A 19,548-nucleotide genomic window follows, 5' to 3' on the forward strand; every position below is an offset into this window, starting at 1 on the left:
AATTCACCCCCAGCCCTTTTACTTTATGAATTGCCCAGTGTCCACATGGCCAACAGGGCAAAGCTGCCCCTGCCACGTCCTCTGCTCAGATCTCAGCCTTGGTGGGACGTGCATCCCCATTCCCCCACGAGCAGAGCTGGGAGAGCCACACAGGGTCACCAGCAGCACTAGGCCAGGGCATTTACTTGTTTGTTCTTTATTATACTGAGAACTTCCCCCCTGTGGCCCATAAACAATGAGTTTATTAGCAGTGACTTTCAGCAACCCTACCCATAATCAATCAGCCCACAAGCAGGTTGCTCACTGCTGACCACAACCCGGGCAGGTACGTAATGCTCCTGAGCCAGATGATGGCATTCCCATTCCAGGCTTTATCATCAGACAATTCCCCTCTTTTCAGATGAAATTGTATTTTCAATACAGGCACTCAGTTGCAAATGTTGTGCTCAGTGTTTGGCAGCATGAGCTGGGCATAGACTTGCTAAAATGGTCGATTGCTAAAATACAGTATGTGGATGAGGCAGCTCTAGGTGCTCATTTGCTTCTCCAACCTCTGTTATTTCAATTTTTCATGAGCTCTGCTCCTCTCACTTATACCTGGAGCAAAGCAGACAAGATCAGCCTCCGATTTACCTTTAGGGTTACATCAGTCATGGTTTCAGGGCACCATGAAGATGTTCAGCACTGTGGTTGAGTGTAAGAACTGTACCTGCATCTACCCAATCCATGCCCAAAGTCAAGCGTAGATCGTCAGAGAAAGCCTTTTTCTCATACATAAAAGATTGTATCATCACAGTGAGGACTATACTATAGATAAAGGCTGCTATAATGCATTAAAATTGAGAAGTAGATAAATAATGAATAGATATGCTATTTACTTACAGTAAATAAGGTGTTCCTAACCCTTTCCTTGTGATGGTAAATTCAGGCTGGAAGTGGTAACAAAACCCCTGCCCTCACCTGCCCCCTCTCCTGCACCCGGTGATACCCAGAAGCCTACATCCATTCCAAGTTTAGTGTAGTGCTGGGGCTGCCTTGGTTTCACTGTTCCCTTTTCACACCCACAGTGAAATGATAGAGCATGATGTAACTGTCAGCACACCCAGGGACGAACAAACTGGATTCTATTGGAGAGTTGGGAACAGGAGAGCAGCCAGGAAACATCACAGGACAGGAATGGGAAGTTCTTACATACCAGGGCAAAGCAGAGAACATGACACAGGGCCTGTGAAGATCAGCATTTGCAACTCCCTTCCCTGTCTTTTGTTCTCAGGAGAGAACAAAAGGAACAGGGAAGGAAGTAGAAGGAACAGGGACCTTCTACTACTCAGGAATGTGAGGTGAGGAAAGATTATGTAATTAGAAACATGCACGAAACCTGTCTTGGAAACTGGGATGAGATGACACACCAGTGTGTCTTCCAGGGCAGCAGAAGGAGCTGTGGCGTGGCCACCAGCACAGCCACATTCCAGAGGCTCAGGGACCCTCCCTGACCTCTGCTTGTCCTGGCTGAACTTGGACAAAGCACCTATTTAAAGAAAAACCCCCAACCACACCCCCCATGAAACAGAGCTGACAACGACAGCATTTCCATAGTGTTTTACTGAAGACTGTGTTGACTCAAACACAGGGCCCAGCTGTACAAAACTTTAACAGCAGCAGAGTTTATTTAGGACAACAAAAGCTGCAAAAGCCACCAAAAGCCTTAAATGTGCAAAATAAAGTAAATCACAGATGAAGATGATTTCTTCTGCTGCTGCTGGCCAGAGCAATGCAGGCAGGTATCACAGCAGGGCAAAGAACAGCAATCAGGCTTGAAATATTTCTTCATTTCTACCTCCACAGGTCAAACATTAACTCAAACTTAGCACTAAAATGAGGATTTGAGAAACCCAGAGTCCTCAGCACCCCCTAAGTCACCTACTGCAGAAAATAAAACCAAATGCAACCCACATCCGCATATGAAACTTGTGCTATTTACTAACAAAACAAGTTATTTACTGCATGAGGCCTCCTCAATATGGTTTCTTGAAGCAATAAGAAAGCTTCAGTTAATGCCCTTCAGCCTCAAGAGCAGGTTATTTTTATAATACAAAGAAAAAAGGGTGTGCAAACAGCATTTCAGTGCATGCTGTCACTCACACACCTGGGCCAAGGCAGGATGCCTTGTTTAACCCTCTGCTTCGCAGTTCTGCTGCAGATGGCTCGACCATAGCCCATCTGCATAACAGAAGTAAAGACTCTTGGCGCTTTGTGCTTCATCTCTGTTTCCCTCCCTCATCCTAAACCCCGATCAGCATCTCTCTGTAGAATGGCTTTTTAAGGAAACTGAAACCCATCCCCATGCTTCACGCATGGACCAACAAGAAAGGAAATTCCCCCAACACATTTGCTGATGGAAGGAACACAGCTGCTGTTCCCCACCTTCCCCTAGGATCTCATTTTGGATTTGTCTGAGGATGATTTGTAGGGACTCCAGAAGAGATTTCTCACATTGAGACAACTTGGAAAATATTCCTGAAGATTTTGACAGATTATAGATTTTCAAATATGTTTATGAACTTCGAGACTTCATGATGAGCTGCAGTGCCAAGGGGCAGGTGCCTCAGTCCCTGGGAGTGAAAAGAAATAGGCAGTATACTTCAGTGATTTTTATAATGTCATTATAAATATCAAGGACATACGACATTTAATAGACTGGTTTGGGTTGGAAGGGACCTTAAAGCTCATCCAGTTCCAACCTCTTGCCATGGGTGGGGACACGTTCCACTAGAGCAGGTTGCTCCAAGCCCCTGTGTCCAAGCTGGCCTTGAACACTGCCAGGGATGGGGCAGCCACAGCTTCTCTGGGCACCCCGTGCCAGCACCTCACAGGGAAGAGGTCTTCTTTGTATCTTATCTAAATCTACCCTCTTTTCATCTTATCATTTGATACATGACACATTAAATGTTATATTTAAATACCCAAATGATAAGTAATACAGTTGTCATTGATACACTTTGTTGTTAAATTCTAATACATAGATATACTCACTGCATTGTGAAAGAAGTTGCAAAGATGCTTTGCCCAAGGACACCTGAAAACCAGATACAGAGTCTTAGTCCACTTTCTCATAGGGACACACCTGCCCTCAATTTCAGCCACTCTTCAGTTCTGCATTACTCAAGGCTTTACAAAAAGGCCAGTCCAACAACTCACTTTAGCTTTCAAATAGAAATGAAATAAGGTATTTTATTTTCTCTGCTACACACAGCAAAGGCTAGAGAGAAGAAACTGAAGAATTTCAACTTACCTGCCCATGATTTCCACTTAAGACAGTTACCAAGAGGTGAATTCTCAACATTACTCTGCTGCCAGCAGCTATGTGTGAATTAAAAGTGCCAGAGCAATTACTCTGCCTTCTAGTATACAACCAGAGCCAACTAATTTAGAAACTATTATGTCAATACATTAAAGTCTATCACTCTAAAGCCTAGAGAGCTTTACTGCATAACACAGGAGAGCAAGGATTACACTTAAAAACAGCTCAAGGTTTCAAAAGTTACACATCAGTGCTTTGTTATCATTTGTAATCCAAACAAAGTACTCAGACTCTTTCAGGACTGTTTTCCCCACCCTCTGAAGCTTTGTGCTGCTGCAGACCAAGTGGTGTCTCTTAAAAGATAATGACAGGCACATAATGCTGTCCTCAGTTTCCATAACAGTGCACATATGTTCCTCAATCTTTAGGTTTTGGTGGGGGTCTACTCCCTCCCCACCATGCGAAGTATTTCTTACAAGCTTAGTACTGACCCTGTACTCCCACTTTATTCTTTACAGATGCACAATGATACACATTTTGAGCTACTTTTAATTATTTTCTCTAAATAAAGCCTTATGCAGTATTAAGCCTCCTTAGATTCCAGTAGCAGCTTTGTTCCAAGTCCTAATTAGAGGTTTTTTGATTGCTGTTGATGACAGTGATACTTATGTAACAGAACTAGACTGTACCCTGTGTCATCTTGATGACTGGTCAGAGTTGCCAAGAGCAGACATGTTTTTCATAACACTGGGAAGTGAGGAGGCCATTTGGTTGCAACAGGTAATAGAACAATTTCAAGTCTACCCAGCGCATCATGTTCAGTACCTTTACCACTGCTAATGACAAGGAAGAAGAAAAACCAAGAATCAGTTGTGAATTAAGACAGTTAAGAGAAAATGACCATCAGCATTGTAACACAATGATTCTCTACCTGGCTATGATGAAGATTCACACTTACATATGCAGATTCTCTGCGATAATGTTCAGACTGAAGAGGCCAATGGATTGCATCTTCTGATGTCTGCAAGTCAGGAACAGGCAAAGGAATTCACCCACATACTGGGGACCAAGGTTTTGCCACCTAAGCAATACAAAACCAGGAAACAGAACACAGCTGTGCAACAGCAGAAACAAGATGCCAGGAATCAGTGGGCAAGTTATTTGCATTCTTGACTTGTCCAAAGCCCTGGGCTGGCTGGTTTCAAAGAGCTAAGGGTCACATCTCTGCTAAATGTTACTGCTGCTCTTACTGTTTCCATAAACAGACAGACAGGGAGCAAGTGTTTACTCACAGCTTTAGCATTGTTGCTTTCTGACAATGTAGATCTCTCAAAATCAGGTTGACAGTGCCATGGAGAACATTTTCTTCATAGGAAAGATGGTCCAGTAACAGCCTCAAAGCCCAAAAGTTATTCTAGGAAGAGACAAAGTAAGACCAGTGATTTAACCCAACTGTCAATCATTTCTTAAAAACCAGACTAAATTGAAGGTCAGCAAAGTTAAAGAGGAACAAATCAAGTTAAATGAGTCCAAAATCTCCAAGTTGGTGTTACACAGATTTTAAATATCATTTGCTTCCATCTTTTGGAACAGAAATCAATAGCCGGGACTCACCCCAAAAGCCAGGGCTATCTCTAAGAAGGAAGTCAAGTATGGAAGATCACAAAAAACCATCTGTTGTATTGCTTGTACTGCGAGAATAAGACAAGCCTCATGGTGTAACTAGAGGGAGAGATAACAACAAGAAGAGACACATACTTAAAAGCCCACTTTCCCCACTACATGCCTACCTCATCCAGTCAAATCAGCACTAAATCATTACCATTCCAGATAGACAGCTTAGATGTCAGACATGACAACCATGTGAATCTTAAGAAGGCCAAAAGAAAGGCGAATATAATAGGTATTTATTTTGGGGAACATCAGGTGAAACATGCTATAAAGTCCTCCCAGAAATATGAAGCGGAAATAGAATTAAAGAGGAAAAAAAAATGTCTGGCCCAGGAGTCACATATTTGTAAGGTATATTTCCTCTAAAGTAGGAAAAAACAATAAGAAATCTCCTTAGATGTACTGACTGTATTTAACACAGAATATATTCCAAGCCATTTCTAAACATGTTCCACTATACTTGAAACCATTCTTCAAAGCAAGTTTAGAAATCCTGAGCTATTCCAAGTTTTGAGCCAAACCCTGTGTCAAGTCTCAAAGGGTAGTCTCCTGTTTAAAACAAACCATACAAGATCACCCTGTGAGAAGTTAAGACAGGATCAATCACCACCAGCCCTCCCACTTTATAAATGTATAAATGTGGACAGTTATAAAGCAAGACTTGTCCTAGGTTGAAGATGGTGTCAGACCAGAACAAAACCTAATTGCTTTCTTACTCCAGATGTCTGCTCTAGCCTTTAGACTGTGCTAAGAACAGTCTTATGTCAATTCCCCCCCCAAAATCTTCAAGCTCCCTGTAAAACCCTTTAATAATCCAACTGTTTTCAACACTATTATATCTTCAAGCACAATAACACAAATAGTAAATTTTCTTACTGCTATGTGCACACTTACTTGAGGAGAGAAAATAGAGGGTGGTAAAGAAACATTAATTTTTGCCTTCAGTTCCTTCAAAAGGCCACAACTGGCAGCAAGCACCCCCTAAAACACAGGTAATGAGTCACAAGGAGAAGGATGTTCAGATACTCTACAAACAAACAGTGCTCAAGATGTTCTTTAATGTACTTTTACATATTTTTCTTAAACTGCTTCACTATCATTTTGTTATCTGATCCATCTCAACAGTAAAAGATACGGAATCAGTATCAGGCATTGAGCTGCATGCAGAATTAATCACTGTAGTATTTAACACTCCTGAATCACAACATTCTGCACATACAAGAGTATTTGAGGAACTGTAAAGTTAACCTTAGCATTTACAAGAACAAGTCAATGCCCACATCAAATGAAGTCTCATAAATCCAAGACAAGAGGTTCTCCCATTTCACAGGACTGTTTCAGTTACCTTTTGGAAGTCAAGTGGTGGCTCTTTCAGGGACATGGGAAGTAGGTGCCCACTTTTTTCCAGAAAATTGCTACTGCCCAAGATCATAATGAGGGTGCTCCAGCATTTAGGCTGCAACACAGCAGAACATTTGTTTTACAAAGCCAAACCTGTTCACAGAAGTGTAAACTATTAAGACGTAAGAGGGTTTTGATAGTAAACCCTTGCATTAGGGAAGTAACTGGACAAAACAGGTAATATAGAGAACCACTCAAGGGGCTACAGAAACACAGTTTTAAGATACTCACATTCCTGTAGAGTGACATGTTGCAGTAAAGGAGTTTCAGTGCCTGCTTAATCAGAACACCATCTTTCAAGGGAGGCCCTGTAAGAAGAAAAAAAATATCCAAACCATCTTATATTTCCTGAATAACTACGGATTAGGAAACCAAACAGGATACTTAGTTACAGGTATGTTTCTACAGAAACCTAACAAAGAGACAAACAAGTGTCTGCAGTTGTTTTACAGTATTTAGTAGGTTTTGAACTGAAAGATATCAGTGGTAAAATGCTGTTCTGGAAAGCTGCAAAGAACTGAATACAATTTAGACTAAGCCACTAAGAGCAGGTGACCCAGAACAAAGTCTTCATTACGTACATCACAGTGTGATACACACTCAGTATCTCATGCTTTGAAGAATTCTACTAGTAGTTGAACATCTCCAAAATAAATCAGAATACCCCTTGACAAGTAGCACACACCAGATGATCACAGTTATCAGTGCCTGAACTAGCGACAGAATGTAATGCACAGACCATGAAACCCTTTCCACCAGGCAGCTTTAATTCTCAAGGTCAAAGATGAGACATACCACAGTGCGAAGTGACACACTACCCCTAGTCACACCATGATGCAACAGGGAGATTTGTATGTTCATAGGTTGCTTTTGGCAAAACAACTTCACAGTTGATGAAACTAGAGTCTTGTGTGGAGTGTAGCCAAATTAGGGTACACTTCATAGAATCATAGAATAGTTAGGGTTGGAAAGGACCTTAAGATCATCCAGTTCCAACCCCCCTGCCATGGGCATATTCATGCTCAGATATAAAGACATTCTTCCTGCCTCGTGCTATGGCCTATGCTTTAGTCCAGACAATTTATAGTTGGGATCAGAGTCCCTTAGAATGTTATTAATATTAATGAAAAACTAAAAGCCATAATTAAGATTCTAAACATGCTTAAGGAAGAAATCACACTTGCCAGCTGCAATCCAGAGCCCAGGGTCCAGTATATCCTTTCCACCAGGGACACTGCCTGTTCTGAACATCTTCAGATAGACCTCATACTCAAAAGGTGTTAGGCGGCAGGCAGTGCAGCAGGCGAGGCTGTTGACAGGAAACAGCAGGGAATGTGCAGCATCCAGGAAGTCTCCAGATTTACACAGATAGAATGGGATTTTATCCCGGAGGTGTCTTAACCTGGAAAGAGAAAAGGGATGAGTATCTGATTTTCATTAATATGCAAGTTTTACTATACATTTTATGGATCAAATTATGTTTGACCACTAGCGACTTACACTGATAAGGCAGAAGTTAGTTGCAATGCAGCATTGCTTTCACTTAGCAAACAGCTGCCAAAATCCTACTGCTTTTCATGCTATTAGTTTATTACACATTGAAGAGAAACAGGTTAGGACACATTCTTAAGGCAAAAAAATAATTGGGAAGATAAAACCATTTACCCTTTGGTATCATTGCACTTCACAGCCCTCAGGTAGCGAACAACTTCCTTATAGCTGGGGAGGAAAGAAAAAGATAGTAGGAAAAGCAGAGAAGTGGAAAGCTATATATAGGTCAATAAAACATGTACTACAATTAATGAAGCAAAACAATAGGTCTTCCTACATAAGATACATTGCACAAGAGGAGACATAACTGGTAGAAAGAGACAGTTGGAATGAAGTTCCAAGAAGCCACCCACTGATTATATCTGTACTCTGGCAAAATAAAACAGGAGGCTGCTTTTCTATTTAATTCTTTAAGTGGACTGCATTCTTTTAAATGCAGACTTCTGAAGATCCAGAGACGAGAACACACTTTTCTGGCCATCTTCCACCTAGTCAGCCTTTAGATGAACAGAATTTGTTTTAAACATCAACATCTAAAACCTACTGGGTATACAGATACAAGGAAATGATCCACTTCAACATTCTTTTCTGACCCTGAAGCGTTCAAAGGCCTTGATTCTGCTTTGAAAAACTTCAAAAAGCTACTGGCCTCCTTGATAAGTAATGGGCACAAACAGCTTCAAACGTGTCTTTGTTTTGCAGGTTTCCCCATTACACAAATCTCAGATGTTAGGAAAACACTACACTGCAATCAGCACCATGCAAAACAAATGATGTGTTCATAAAACGAAGATACAAAACAAGGCCAAACTGATCTTACTTCTTCTTGTCTACCAATTTCTCCATTCGAGCCTCTATAACAGGGAGCGGTTCCCACAGGAACACTTTTCTTCCTCTCAGTGTTCTTTGACCAGTGACATTCTGGCCTTTTAACACAGTGGTCAGTAACACATGATCCCATGGCATAACATTCAAGCTGGAAGTACAAAAAGAAAGTAATTTTCAACCATGGCTTTTCATACACCACTACTCCTTTCTCTTAAGCAACATGAAGATTTAGCAATAAAACAGCTCTATATGGACAACTTAGCCATACGCTCAACAACAACTTTTCCTGGTAGGATAGGACAAATACAAAGCAGCTACTACTGAAATCTCCCTATAAAATGCTGATGCCCGTTCTATACGGCTGTTTTCACATCAGGCAACTGTATAAAAACGTCTTCTCTAAACAACCTGCGAAGAACATACCTATTTGAGAAGCCAAAGCAGTGACATGGAAGTGAGATGGACTGAAAAAAATTAACAAACTTTTCATGCAAGGATTTGGGGAAGTCACACAACACCAGCATCCTCTGAAGTCGGGTTGTGATCCTGTGTTTTGAAGAGAAAAAAAAACAAAGAAAAATCAAATCCTCTTAAATTTGGAGGAATTACTATTAAATTGTTGTGGGTTTTGGTTTTAATATTATGGGAAGCTATTCTACACAAGTTCAGGGGCTTGGTTTTGGTTAAAAGTCAGACAGTTTGGATCTATACTTGAATTTTGTGCCCTAAGATTTGTAGTGAATAACAGTATTGGTCTTTTATTGTTTTAAACATCAGGGAAACAAAGATTCTGTGGCCTTAAGTTTTAAAACAAAGATCAGCACTGAGTATATGGAGAAACACCGATGAACCCAAGAAGTAACCTAGTCAACTCAAGCTCCTGGCACCCTCAAAGCTACTGAAACAATTTCTGTCTTACCTGACCACTGGATATAACACAAAGGAGGGTTTACTCGTTGAAAATTGGGTGAGGGAAACAAAAAATTCCTTTTCCTTTTCTTTTGAAGAAATTAAATTCAAGAATAGCAATTTAAAATGAAAACTGATAGAGGATTTAGGTTACACCTATCATTAGTTTCACATAAGAGGTGAGAACATATTGTTTCTGAGTGCTCCTGAAAAAAAGTTAATTCTTAATTCATTAACCTTCTGGTGCAAGTGAATTTTGGGTTAAAGGTGAAATATAAAGCTAAAATGAGAAATGAATTAAGCCAAGTTAGCTCGATGCCCTCATTCATCAGCCTCTAGGGAACAATGCTATGTTACATCCTTGACTACTCCATCCCAGTCATGCTACAAGGCTGCTGTTTTGATCTTTAACAGACCACTATTTACTCTTTGGCTTACCAACCACAAGTAGCTGCCTGACACCACCTTCTGGTCTGACCTTGCAGAACACTCCTAGAGTACTGTCAAAAAGTAATCCATCTTCTTGGCTTTATGTTATTCCCCTTTGAAGCAGCACAGAATGGTTCAAATATTATGTGGCTCTAAATAAAGCCAATATTGCCCACGTCCTTCACAGAAAGGAACTAATATTCAACAAAGCTTTTAAACCCCCTGATTTGTAGTGTACAGCTGTAGAACCTGACAGCATGCTCATGAGGCTGACTGATGTACATTGTTTATATTCTGCCTGTCCCTACCCGCCTGCAGTCTACATGCAGGCAGCAGCAGGCTACTCTTGCTCTGCTCAATACCTAAGACACTACAGTGAGGTTGTGCTCCCTGATAAAGAGCTCCTGATGCCACAGGACCAGAAGATTATAGACCTGTGCAGGTTTACTTCTGCCTTCTAAGAGCCAAAGCATTCACTTTGTTTATGCTTTTGAACAGAAGTCATTTGAAATTTATTTTAAATGCAAGCAGAAAGTCTGCACCCAGCAACCACCCCTTTGTCCTCTCATCATATGGCAAGGTAAGTCTTACCTTTGCAGCAGACAAGGGACAGCAATCTTTAATGAAGCAGTGTGACCAAGGTTCTGCCAGTTTCTAAAAGAGGAGGATAAAAGCCCTAATTAATGTTTGTCTTGTTTTTCTGCCTTTGACCCTCTTCTCTATAATCAACTCTTTAAGAAAAACCCACTTTGACTTCTCCTTTATAAAAAGCCTTGAATTTAAGCCCCAAACTATATTGATTTTCCAGTGCAAAGCTCTGCAACCTTTGCTCAAGCTAGACAGTAATCAAGCATGAAACAGCCAGGATATAAACAAGAAAATAAACAGCACCAGTAGTAAAGGCTGAAGTATCTAAACTCTGGTTGTATTATGTTTCATGCAGTCCTCCCAGCTGATAGGGCAGCCTCCAGGCTTAGGGAAGGCAACTAAAACTTATCACCCAAGGAACACATCACATCCTCCCTCCCTTCCAGGTCAGAAGCAGATGTTTCTTCACACAGTGCAGCTTGTGCACTCTCCACTCAGGAAAGCTCCCTTGCCTCATGCCTTCTCCTGGGGAATTAACCCCACCAGCCACCATCTGCTGTCTATCAGCCTCCCACCTTCCAATTCCCATCTCAAATTCCTTCCCCTTGTTGGAAGTCATCTCCCCTCCTTGTGCCCCAATCCTACTTAACTTCTTCCTCTCACATCCAACCTTTAACCTCTTCCCCAAAAGCCCTCCCCATAATCAGTCTCATCTCTCCCTCAGGTGTGCTCAATTTCCTCTCATTGTGGTGCAGCCAGAGCTGTGAACTTTACACCATTCCTACCCTTAATAAATGGAAAACCAGAACTCTTAGTCTCCTCCCTCTGAGGAGCAAATGAAGATCACACACTAAAGTGGAACTGGATACTTACATAGCAGGGTCTTTATGAAGTGCTATCTCCTTAGCTGCTCCCAGAAACATGACAGCAGTAGCTTTTGGATTCTCTTTTTCTGCCTGATTTAAAAATCTTGTTACCAGTGTAAAAACTCCAGAATACCTAAGAAAGTGAAGTGGTCTATAAGATAAAGTGTCTGCAATGATGGACTTCATAAACAAGTGGCAATTACAACCATTCTACAGTTTGAGAGCAAACTGACTTGCCTCTCCTTGAAAAGCCTCTCTAAAAATTTAATAGCTCACTGGCCAAGTAAGTTCTCTCAACTCTTCCTGCTGTATCAGGTGCAGCAATTCCAATTACCACCTCACCAAAGGAAGTCAAACCTGCACTGACCAGCAGGTACTGCTAGTAGCTGAGTTCTGTTGTTACTTACTTGTATACAACCTCCATGCTGCGTGATCTGCAAACATCGCATTGCCCAGGGGGGAGTTTTGGGAGGCAAAAGCATTCATGTTGAGTGTGAAGCATTTCTTCTCCAGCCAGATACTTATTATATTCCACAGAAAGTTCCTGGATAAATTTTAGTAGAAGATCTCCTAAGAGAGCAGAGACAGATGTGAAATCTAGTGCAATATTTAGTCTTTTCAAAACAAAAAGAAACACAAAGACAGTCACAAGCACCCTGTGTAAAATACTTAGCAAGTTGCTCACACCCAATCTTACTGCTCAGGAAAGCTTTGTTGCTTCTTTGGGAGGAAAGCAGGAAAGTGCACAAACTGCACCTGCAGACCTGTGTCTACTCTGAGTATAGCCCAGAGGAGTAACAGTAAAGTGCTACCATAAAAATCCGCCAAGCCTTTTCAAGGAGAGTTGTGGACCAGACAAGACGCCCATCAAGCCACAGACTGAGTAGCCACAGCGAGCCACGTGTCCCAGGACAGTATGATGTGTACTTACCACCATGCCGAAGGTCTGCATCTATATCTGCGAGCTCCAAATTGAACATTACAAGGATGCCAGCCAAGGCAAAGTCACGTTGATCCTTCCAGAACTTGCTTTTGTTGTGTGCATTGCAGTGGCAGAGGGCAGGGACTGTCCAGTTCTCACACTATTTCATAAAAAATGAAAAACAGGGAAAGGTTGGGGTTTTTTTCCCCTCCCAGATGAGCAAATCAAAAGTTAGTTCCTCTGAGTGAAGGTCACTTTACACTTTACAGTTGTAAATTCACTTTACAGAATTCACTTTATACTTTACAGACCCGGGCAAAGCCATAGTGAAGTATTTGGACAGTCAGGGCAGGAGGCTAATACAATAACAACTTGATACCATGGCTAGCAAATAAAGCCCATGGTAATTTCCCATCATTCCTGAATACCTTACAGAGACACTTCAGGTTGGCACCCTCCCCACTGTCACTTGGTGACACAGCACTGTCTTTGCATGTTCACCCTCACTTCCAAAGTTTTCCAAGACAAACTCAAACAACCCAACCCCATACACCCAATTCCTTCAACTCCCTCACTGTAAGTTAGACCATTCTAAAAGCTTGATATTTCTCTAGCACAGTGAGAAGCAGCCTGATTTAGTAATCTGATTCCATGAAATACACTGCGTGGCTAAAGCAAACAGGAGGTACAATTGCTTACACCAAGTGAATATCTACTCCAACAACTGGTTGGACTAGCAGAAATAAACCCAGCCAGTGACTATGTTTGTAGGAGCATTGTGAAGAGATAAAGATTTAGGAGAGGAACTGTTAAAATATTAAATTTCATCTATCATTTATTCTTTTAGTGTGTTCAAGAGCCATTTCTTTTTCAAAAGACTGTTGAGTAATGGAGTTTACTCAAAGCTGTGCCATCCTTGATTACAATTCTTACCTCAGAAGCTAGCTTATCACAAATATAGCAGTAGCACTGGTCACAAATATCAGCATTTTTGCCAAGGGGTGAACACCTATCACATTCCGTTCGCCTACAAAGTGGAAAAGCAGGAGGTTATTTAAGAACCAAGTTCATGCTTATCCAACTCTATTACTTTCAGCTGCTAAAAAGCTAACAAGGCTACTTGATAAGATGGATTAAATGTGGAAAATGAACCCCCCCATTCACTTCCCCACCACTGAGCATACTCAAACGGGTGCATTGTACAGTCGTATCTTGCATGAGGCATCACATTAGCTTTTTTGCAGAAAGTAACCACTAGATCACATTCCTCATCCACAACTTCCTCAGATTTCTCCTCCTCCAGAGCAGGCTTCTCTGTAGACAAGATGCAGTGTAAATCAGTACAAAGGAAACTACAACTTCATTACAAGTTCATTCAGCTATTATGACATTTGATTTTTAAAAACACTTTAAGGCCCAAGTTTTCTGATGGTTTCATACAGTGTCAGTAAGAACGGGTGCTCTGGTTTAAGCCGAGCTGGTAACTGGGCACCACACAGCCACTCATTCACTTCCCCACTTCTTCCCCTCCGCTCGTGGCGGGATGGGAAGGAGAATCAAAAGAAGGTAAACCCCATGGGTTGAGATAAGAACAGGCCAGTAACTGAAGTATAATACAAACCTACTATTAGTACCACCAATAATAATAACGGAAATAGCAAGGGGAGAGAATATAAAACTAAAAAGGGAAGGGAAAAAACCCAACAATAAACACAAGCGATGCCCAATACGATTGCTCAGCACCCACCGACCCAGCCCGACCCGAGCAGCGATCTGGGCCTTCCAGGTAACTCCCCCCAGTTTCTATACTGGGCATGATGTGCTGTGGGATGGAATACCCCTTGGCTAGTTTGGGTCAGGGGTCCTGTCTTTGCTTCCTCCTGGCTTCTTGTGTCCCTCCTCACTGGCAGAGCATGAGACTGTAAAGTCCTTGATCAGGTTAAGCACTACTGAGCAACAACTAAAACATCAGTGTGTTATCAGCCCTATTCTCAAGCTAAAGCCAAAACACAGCTCTGCACCAGCTACTAAGAAGGCAAAAAATAACAGTTACAGCTGAACCCAGGACAATGGTACAGTGGCCTAGGACAAAACCTTACAGACACTATCAAAACAGAACTAATGGAACCAAAAAGGATCCAACTGACATGGAAAAGCCCAATCTCAGCTTAGTTTATAATAGTTTGAAGCAGAACAGCCAAAGGAATCTCAAAAGTTATGAAATAATAGCAGTTCCTCCTGGTTTTATTTATTTGTGAAGGATTTTGTTTTCATAGCAGAAAGACTCATTTTAAGCATATCAATAAATTTATAGATAGCTTTATAATTAATAAACTTCAGTTTATTTCCAAAGCTCTTTACAGAACTGCCTCAACAACAAGAGCACAGCACTTACCCAGCGGGTCCACCAACAGAACTGAGCTCCCCAGCGTGCTCTCAGCTTCATCATCACTGATCAGGATTATGTTCTGCTCTTCCTCTTTTTTTGATGGCCTCATGGTTATCAAACTCCACGGGAAATCAACTGTTTGAGAGGAAATGGGACACAAAGTTAGTGCTGACTTGGGAAGTCCTTCCCTCAAGAAGGGAAGAAAGGAAACTTCTCCAACACCCAAGCCCTTCATCTATGGGAAGTTATGCTAGGGACAGAGACAGTCAATGCTCAGTACAGCCAGCAGCTCAGAAAACACTGCAGATGCCACCCAGAGCTGAGAAAACCCTATAAAAAGGAGGTGTGGGAAGAAAACAACCCCAAACCACTCAATGTGCTGTTCCTCTGGTTTGGTGGGCACGCCTATGAAACAGCTCTTTATTGTTCACCGTAATTAGAATCACAGAATGAACTGGGTTGGAAAAGACCTTTAAGCTCATCCAGTCCAACCATCCCCCGAGGCCACCACTACCCCATGGCACTGAGGCCTCGTCTCCACGGGGTGTGAACACTTGCAGGGACGGTGCCTGCAGCCCTGCCCTGGGCAGCCTGTTCCAATGCCTGAGCACCCTCTGAGGGGAAGAAAACCCAGCTGGAGGCCCCAGAATTGCCCAGCACAGACCCTGCGCCCTCCCCAGCTCCCCCCCAAACAAGCACCGCCATCACACCCTATGGCGCTCACACAACGGACCCTGCCCTCCCTCATCGTCCCTTAAACCAACCGGTCTCTCCTTCTTTTCACCTCAAGCAGGACCCTCACCCCCTTCAACTGCTTTCTCCTTCTCCCCGTCTCCCAACCGGCCACAAAGCACCCCCGAAAACAACCTCCCCCCGTACCCCTTTCCCACGGCTCCTGCCCGCTCCCCTCTCACCGTGCACCCCCTCCCACGATTCACTCCCGCTCCGCTGGGCCCGCCGCCCTCAACCCCGCCACTATTTGAACACACAATTCCTTCCGCGGGGGTGACCGCGGAAGGGGTCCACGAGGTGACGCCCCCCGCGTTACTTCCGCCCTGGCACCGCTCCCTCATCGGCGGGGCCGCCATGTTTAGTGAGGGCAGGCTGGAGGCCGCCGTGCTTAGTGAGGGCAAAGCCGGCGCCGCCATGTTTAGTGAGGGCAAACCGCAGGGCCCGATGCTGGCACCGCTCCGGCAGCGGCGGGGCTGGTTGAACAAACGCTTCCTCCTTCACAGGGTGTAGAATGAGAGGGAAATGGGAACCAGTGTAGGGTCCTCTTGACGTGTGAGGCCGTGCAGGAGGGGAAGAGGGAAGCGGTGATCCCCATTACCCTTCCTATGGTCTTTATGGGGTGCCACGGCGCCACAGATGAACCGGCCTCGCACGCCTCCCCACAGCCGGGAATGCTGTCTCCGTTCCGGACACGCTCATCCTGAGTCCCCGCTGCCAGGACAGCAGCTGCTGGAAGGGTAAATGTGTTCACTGCATGTGGTCAGCCCTAATTGCCACCTTCTGTCGCGACAGGCTCTTCCTATTGCGAACCCAGCGGTGAGGAAGGAGCCACATCCAGCAGCTGCGGTCTCCCTGGGAACACTAGATGGTACCAGAGCTCTACACAGGCTCGGGCAGGACCCGGAGAGCGGAAAGCACCCCAGAAGCGGGAATTCCGGAACGTGGAAAGGTGTAAAGCTGCCGTATTAATAGTATGGAAAAGTCATCGCTTTTTCTATGGGAAAAAGCAGACGAGAGGTTGCGAATTAAATAAGGACATTTGTTGTGCTCAGGCAACAAGTGGAATGTATTTGTGGTTAAAAATGACCAGCAAAGTGACAGTACCTGGTGGGGACACACTTGAAGACTAATTTGCAATGAATGTCTCATTACTATTAATTAGCTAAGGAAAATCTAAGAAGTATTTTAACTTAAGCAGAAGCTGCCATTAAATCATGAAAATTAAGTCAATTCCTTGTATAATTAATATTAGGACTATTCAAACAGCACTCAGCGATCACCTTCTCTGTGAGCGACTGCGCACATTGCAATGCACTGCCTGAAACAGGAATGTGTTAAAACAAGAAGCCTGCCTGCACATGGATATTTATTCCATGAATAATCTTGAATGTCTCCGTAGCTTTCAACACACGTGAGCAAAATGCCTCAAGTTTCTGTGCTTACAATGAGGAATCTAAACCTGACACCTAAAGAGGTGGCTCTGGTAGGGAGAGCTTTCAGTAGAGACATCATTTCCCTCAGGCAGTTGCCCCTGTAGCATTGACAGCGTTTTAGCAGCCCTGGATAACTCAACGCAGCAATTGAGGTGGTGAAATGACGTATTGAGATAGCGGGAGAAACAACAAAGGCAGGGCTGGCACTCGGCCACAAGCATTTTGCTCTCATGCAGAAGCCCTATGAGATGATGATCTTATGGCTAAATATGGTCAGGACTTTAGTGCTGTGCCTCATCCAAAACACAGCAACGCTGGTGTTTCCTCTCTTTCCAGATGAAGACTTGGCGGCATCGGCCTATTTTTAGTGGTGTGGGTGTAAAATATGTGGGTTACGTTTCACATCGCCTGAGCTCAGTCTGCTCTGCCATGGCGGGGTTGCTGCCCAGACCTCGCAGAGCTCAACGTCTGGGGTTGACATCATAGGCTCCTGCTTCGTGGGCTCTGTTTGTTTCGTTTGGGGTGAAGAGACAGCTCTCCTGCTCCTTGAGCCTGTAAGGCAAACACAGTGCCTCATCCTGAGCTCCAGGCTGTGAGGCGAATAAACCAAGGATAGAGCATCCCACAGAGGGCCAGTGATGAGGCTGGTGTTTGATCCATTTCAAGTGGCCAGCCAGAAGTGGTCCATAAAGTACTAAAAATGCCTCAAAATACACATGGAAATGCAAACAAGATTCTTCTATTCATGTTTCAGCATGAGAGCAACAGCTTTCCTGTCCCCTCACAGCACAGGTTGCTTTGCCATGCGCTCCCCCTGCCCCTTTCTATGTGAAGGGAGCTGGAGCTCTGCCATGCTGTTTGCTTGGGCTTGGAGCAACATGGGGCTGTGTTTGTCAGCTGCATGGAATGGGGGTAAAGATCCAGGGATAAAGGAGATGAGGGTGTATTTGGGGATAGCTGGAAAGCCCAGAATAAAGAAGTGGAACATTGACAATAATTATCTGCGGGCTGGAAGGTGGAACATCAAGGAGGGAGTACGTGGTGCCCTGCATCATTAAACTGCTGCAGATTATTGATGCTGCACCTATTGCTTCCCCAGAGGGGTAAAATAAGAGGTCCCCAATTGGATCCACATCAGTCCTGCCTGACAGGAGCAGTCTGGACATTAACTGAAGATGCAGAAGACTTCTGCTCGCTGGGAATGAGGACCGGGGTAGTGGGTTTCTATCCACCAGCTCCAGAAGCAGAAAGGGAATTTCTCTTTGACCGCAAGAGCAGAGCTGTGGAGCGAACGGACCATTAAAATGTCTGTGCAAAACAATTGTCACGTCCCATTTCTATTTGCTGCTGCTTCATTCTGCTGAAAGGCAAAGGCCTGTTTGTACCTGATGACAGGCTTGGGATAGATCAATTGGCTGGAAAAGACTCTGAGGATTGAAACCTACAATTCCACGTGGACAAGTGCTAATCCATCAGCCTGCTGAGCCCAACCAAGGTGCCGCAGGTCTTTCCAGGCACTTGGAGCTGACTCATGTCATGGCTCTTGTGCTTGTTTGGCCCCAAAAAGGGATGTTCAGTGTTGGAACTGTAAAAGAGATTCTTATAACTGAGCTTCTGGGAAAAGAGTTGTGGTCTTTTCTAGCTACCCTTGGCATCTCTACAGATTCACTGCCTCTGTTAATGGGCAAACTTTCCATGGTGACATGAAGGCGGGTTCCCCCTCGCTTTAATCTTTGAAGTGCCTCCTGGTACATTGCAATGGGCTGACGAAGTGTCGTCTGCTGTACGGAATCAGCTCTGCTCAGGTTTCATAGGGAAACAGGACTTACGTGATTATAACGTGTGTATGAGTGAATGACAGGCCCTATTTGTATCCTGATGTTGCTGAGATGGGAGGAAACCATCCTTTTTCTCCAAAAAGCAGGATCCAAGAGGAGGGGTTGAGGAAAAAACATGCCTTACATTGCAGGAGGAGAGAAATGGTGGCAGAGCAAGGAAAATGGGTTAGCTTGGAGCCTGACTTAGTGGCCCACCCCTTGCTAAATAAGAAATAAGCTTTTACTTGAACGCTGATTTTGTGAGGAAATGAGATTTCTGTGGTGATAGCCCCATAGGTGTAAGATTCCCTCCTGTTTCCCTCACAGCCCCAACCCTTGGGAATTACTGAATTCTGGTGCCCATTTCAACCAAATGGACAGCAGGTAGAAACCCCAAAGGTAACAGGTTCCTAAAAGTACTATGGTAAGAGATATGCATGTGCAAGAGAGAGACACCCTCCATCCATGCCTCTCGGAGCTCATAAAGCTTCAAATCCAGGAAGAGATGGGGCCAAAATTCCCAAACCATGGAAAAAGCTTGGTAGTATTCATGCCTATGAGACACCAGAGAGTCCACACAGGATAAGATGCCTAAGGAAGGGACTCTGGGTGGCTGATCAGGCAGGAAGTGCTCTGGGTGAGGTATTCATCATGTCTTTTTTCCCCACGTGGCTTTTCTGGTGTGTAAGAAGGGGTGAAAGCCCCAGTACA

The 19,548-nt window shown here is 43.7% G+C and overlaps 1 protein-coding gene across 9 annotated transcripts; it reads right to left on the reverse strand.

Annotated features, from left to right (window-relative positions):
* Window positions 1–1,598: 1,598 nt before the first annotated feature.
* Window positions 1,599–15,933, reverse strand: LOC308222043 (uncharacterized protein). 9 transcript variants are annotated; one of them, XR_013957043.1, is made up of 21 exons: window positions 15,770–15,933; window positions 14,862–14,990; window positions 13,651–13,780; window positions 13,400–13,493; window positions 12,476–12,626; window positions 11,952–12,114; window positions 11,552–11,677; window positions 10,682–10,744; window positions 9,176–9,298; window positions 8,745–8,900; window positions 8,039–8,092; window positions 7,558–7,775; window positions 6,605–6,681; window positions 6,318–6,428; window positions 5,867–5,953; window positions 4,916–5,023; window positions 4,594–4,715; window positions 4,260–4,382; window positions 3,991–4,137; window positions 3,034–3,076; window positions 2,531–2,612 (listed from the first exon to the last, which is right to left on the reverse strand). XR_013957043.1 is itself a non-coding variant. In XM_080619555.1 (20 exons), exons 2-20 carry the CDS (start codon window positions 14,962–14,964, stop codon window positions 2,535–2,537), a joined length of 2,130 nt encoding a protein of 709 aa, XP_080475681.1. In that variant the 5' UTR covers window positions 14,965–14,990; window positions 15,770–15,933; the 3' UTR covers window positions 1,599–2,534. The 9 variants fall into 9 exon arrangements, 5 of the variants coding, with proteins under 5 accessions (XP_080475681.1, XP_080475685.1, XP_080475682.1 ...); XM_080619555.1 differs by lacking the exon at window positions 3,991–4,137 and having other exon boundaries at window positions 1,599–2,612; XR_013957041.1 differs by having other exon boundaries at window positions 2,516–2,612; window positions 3,034–4,134.
* Between the last annotated feature and the right edge of the window lie 3,615 nt (window positions 15,934–19,548).

Source organism: Psittacula echo, assembly GCF_963264785.1.
Source record: "Psittacula echo genome assembly, chromosome: 5".
Taxonomy (NCBI): domain Eukaryota; kingdom Metazoa; phylum Chordata; class Aves; order Psittaciformes; family Psittacidae; genus Psittacula; species Psittacula echo.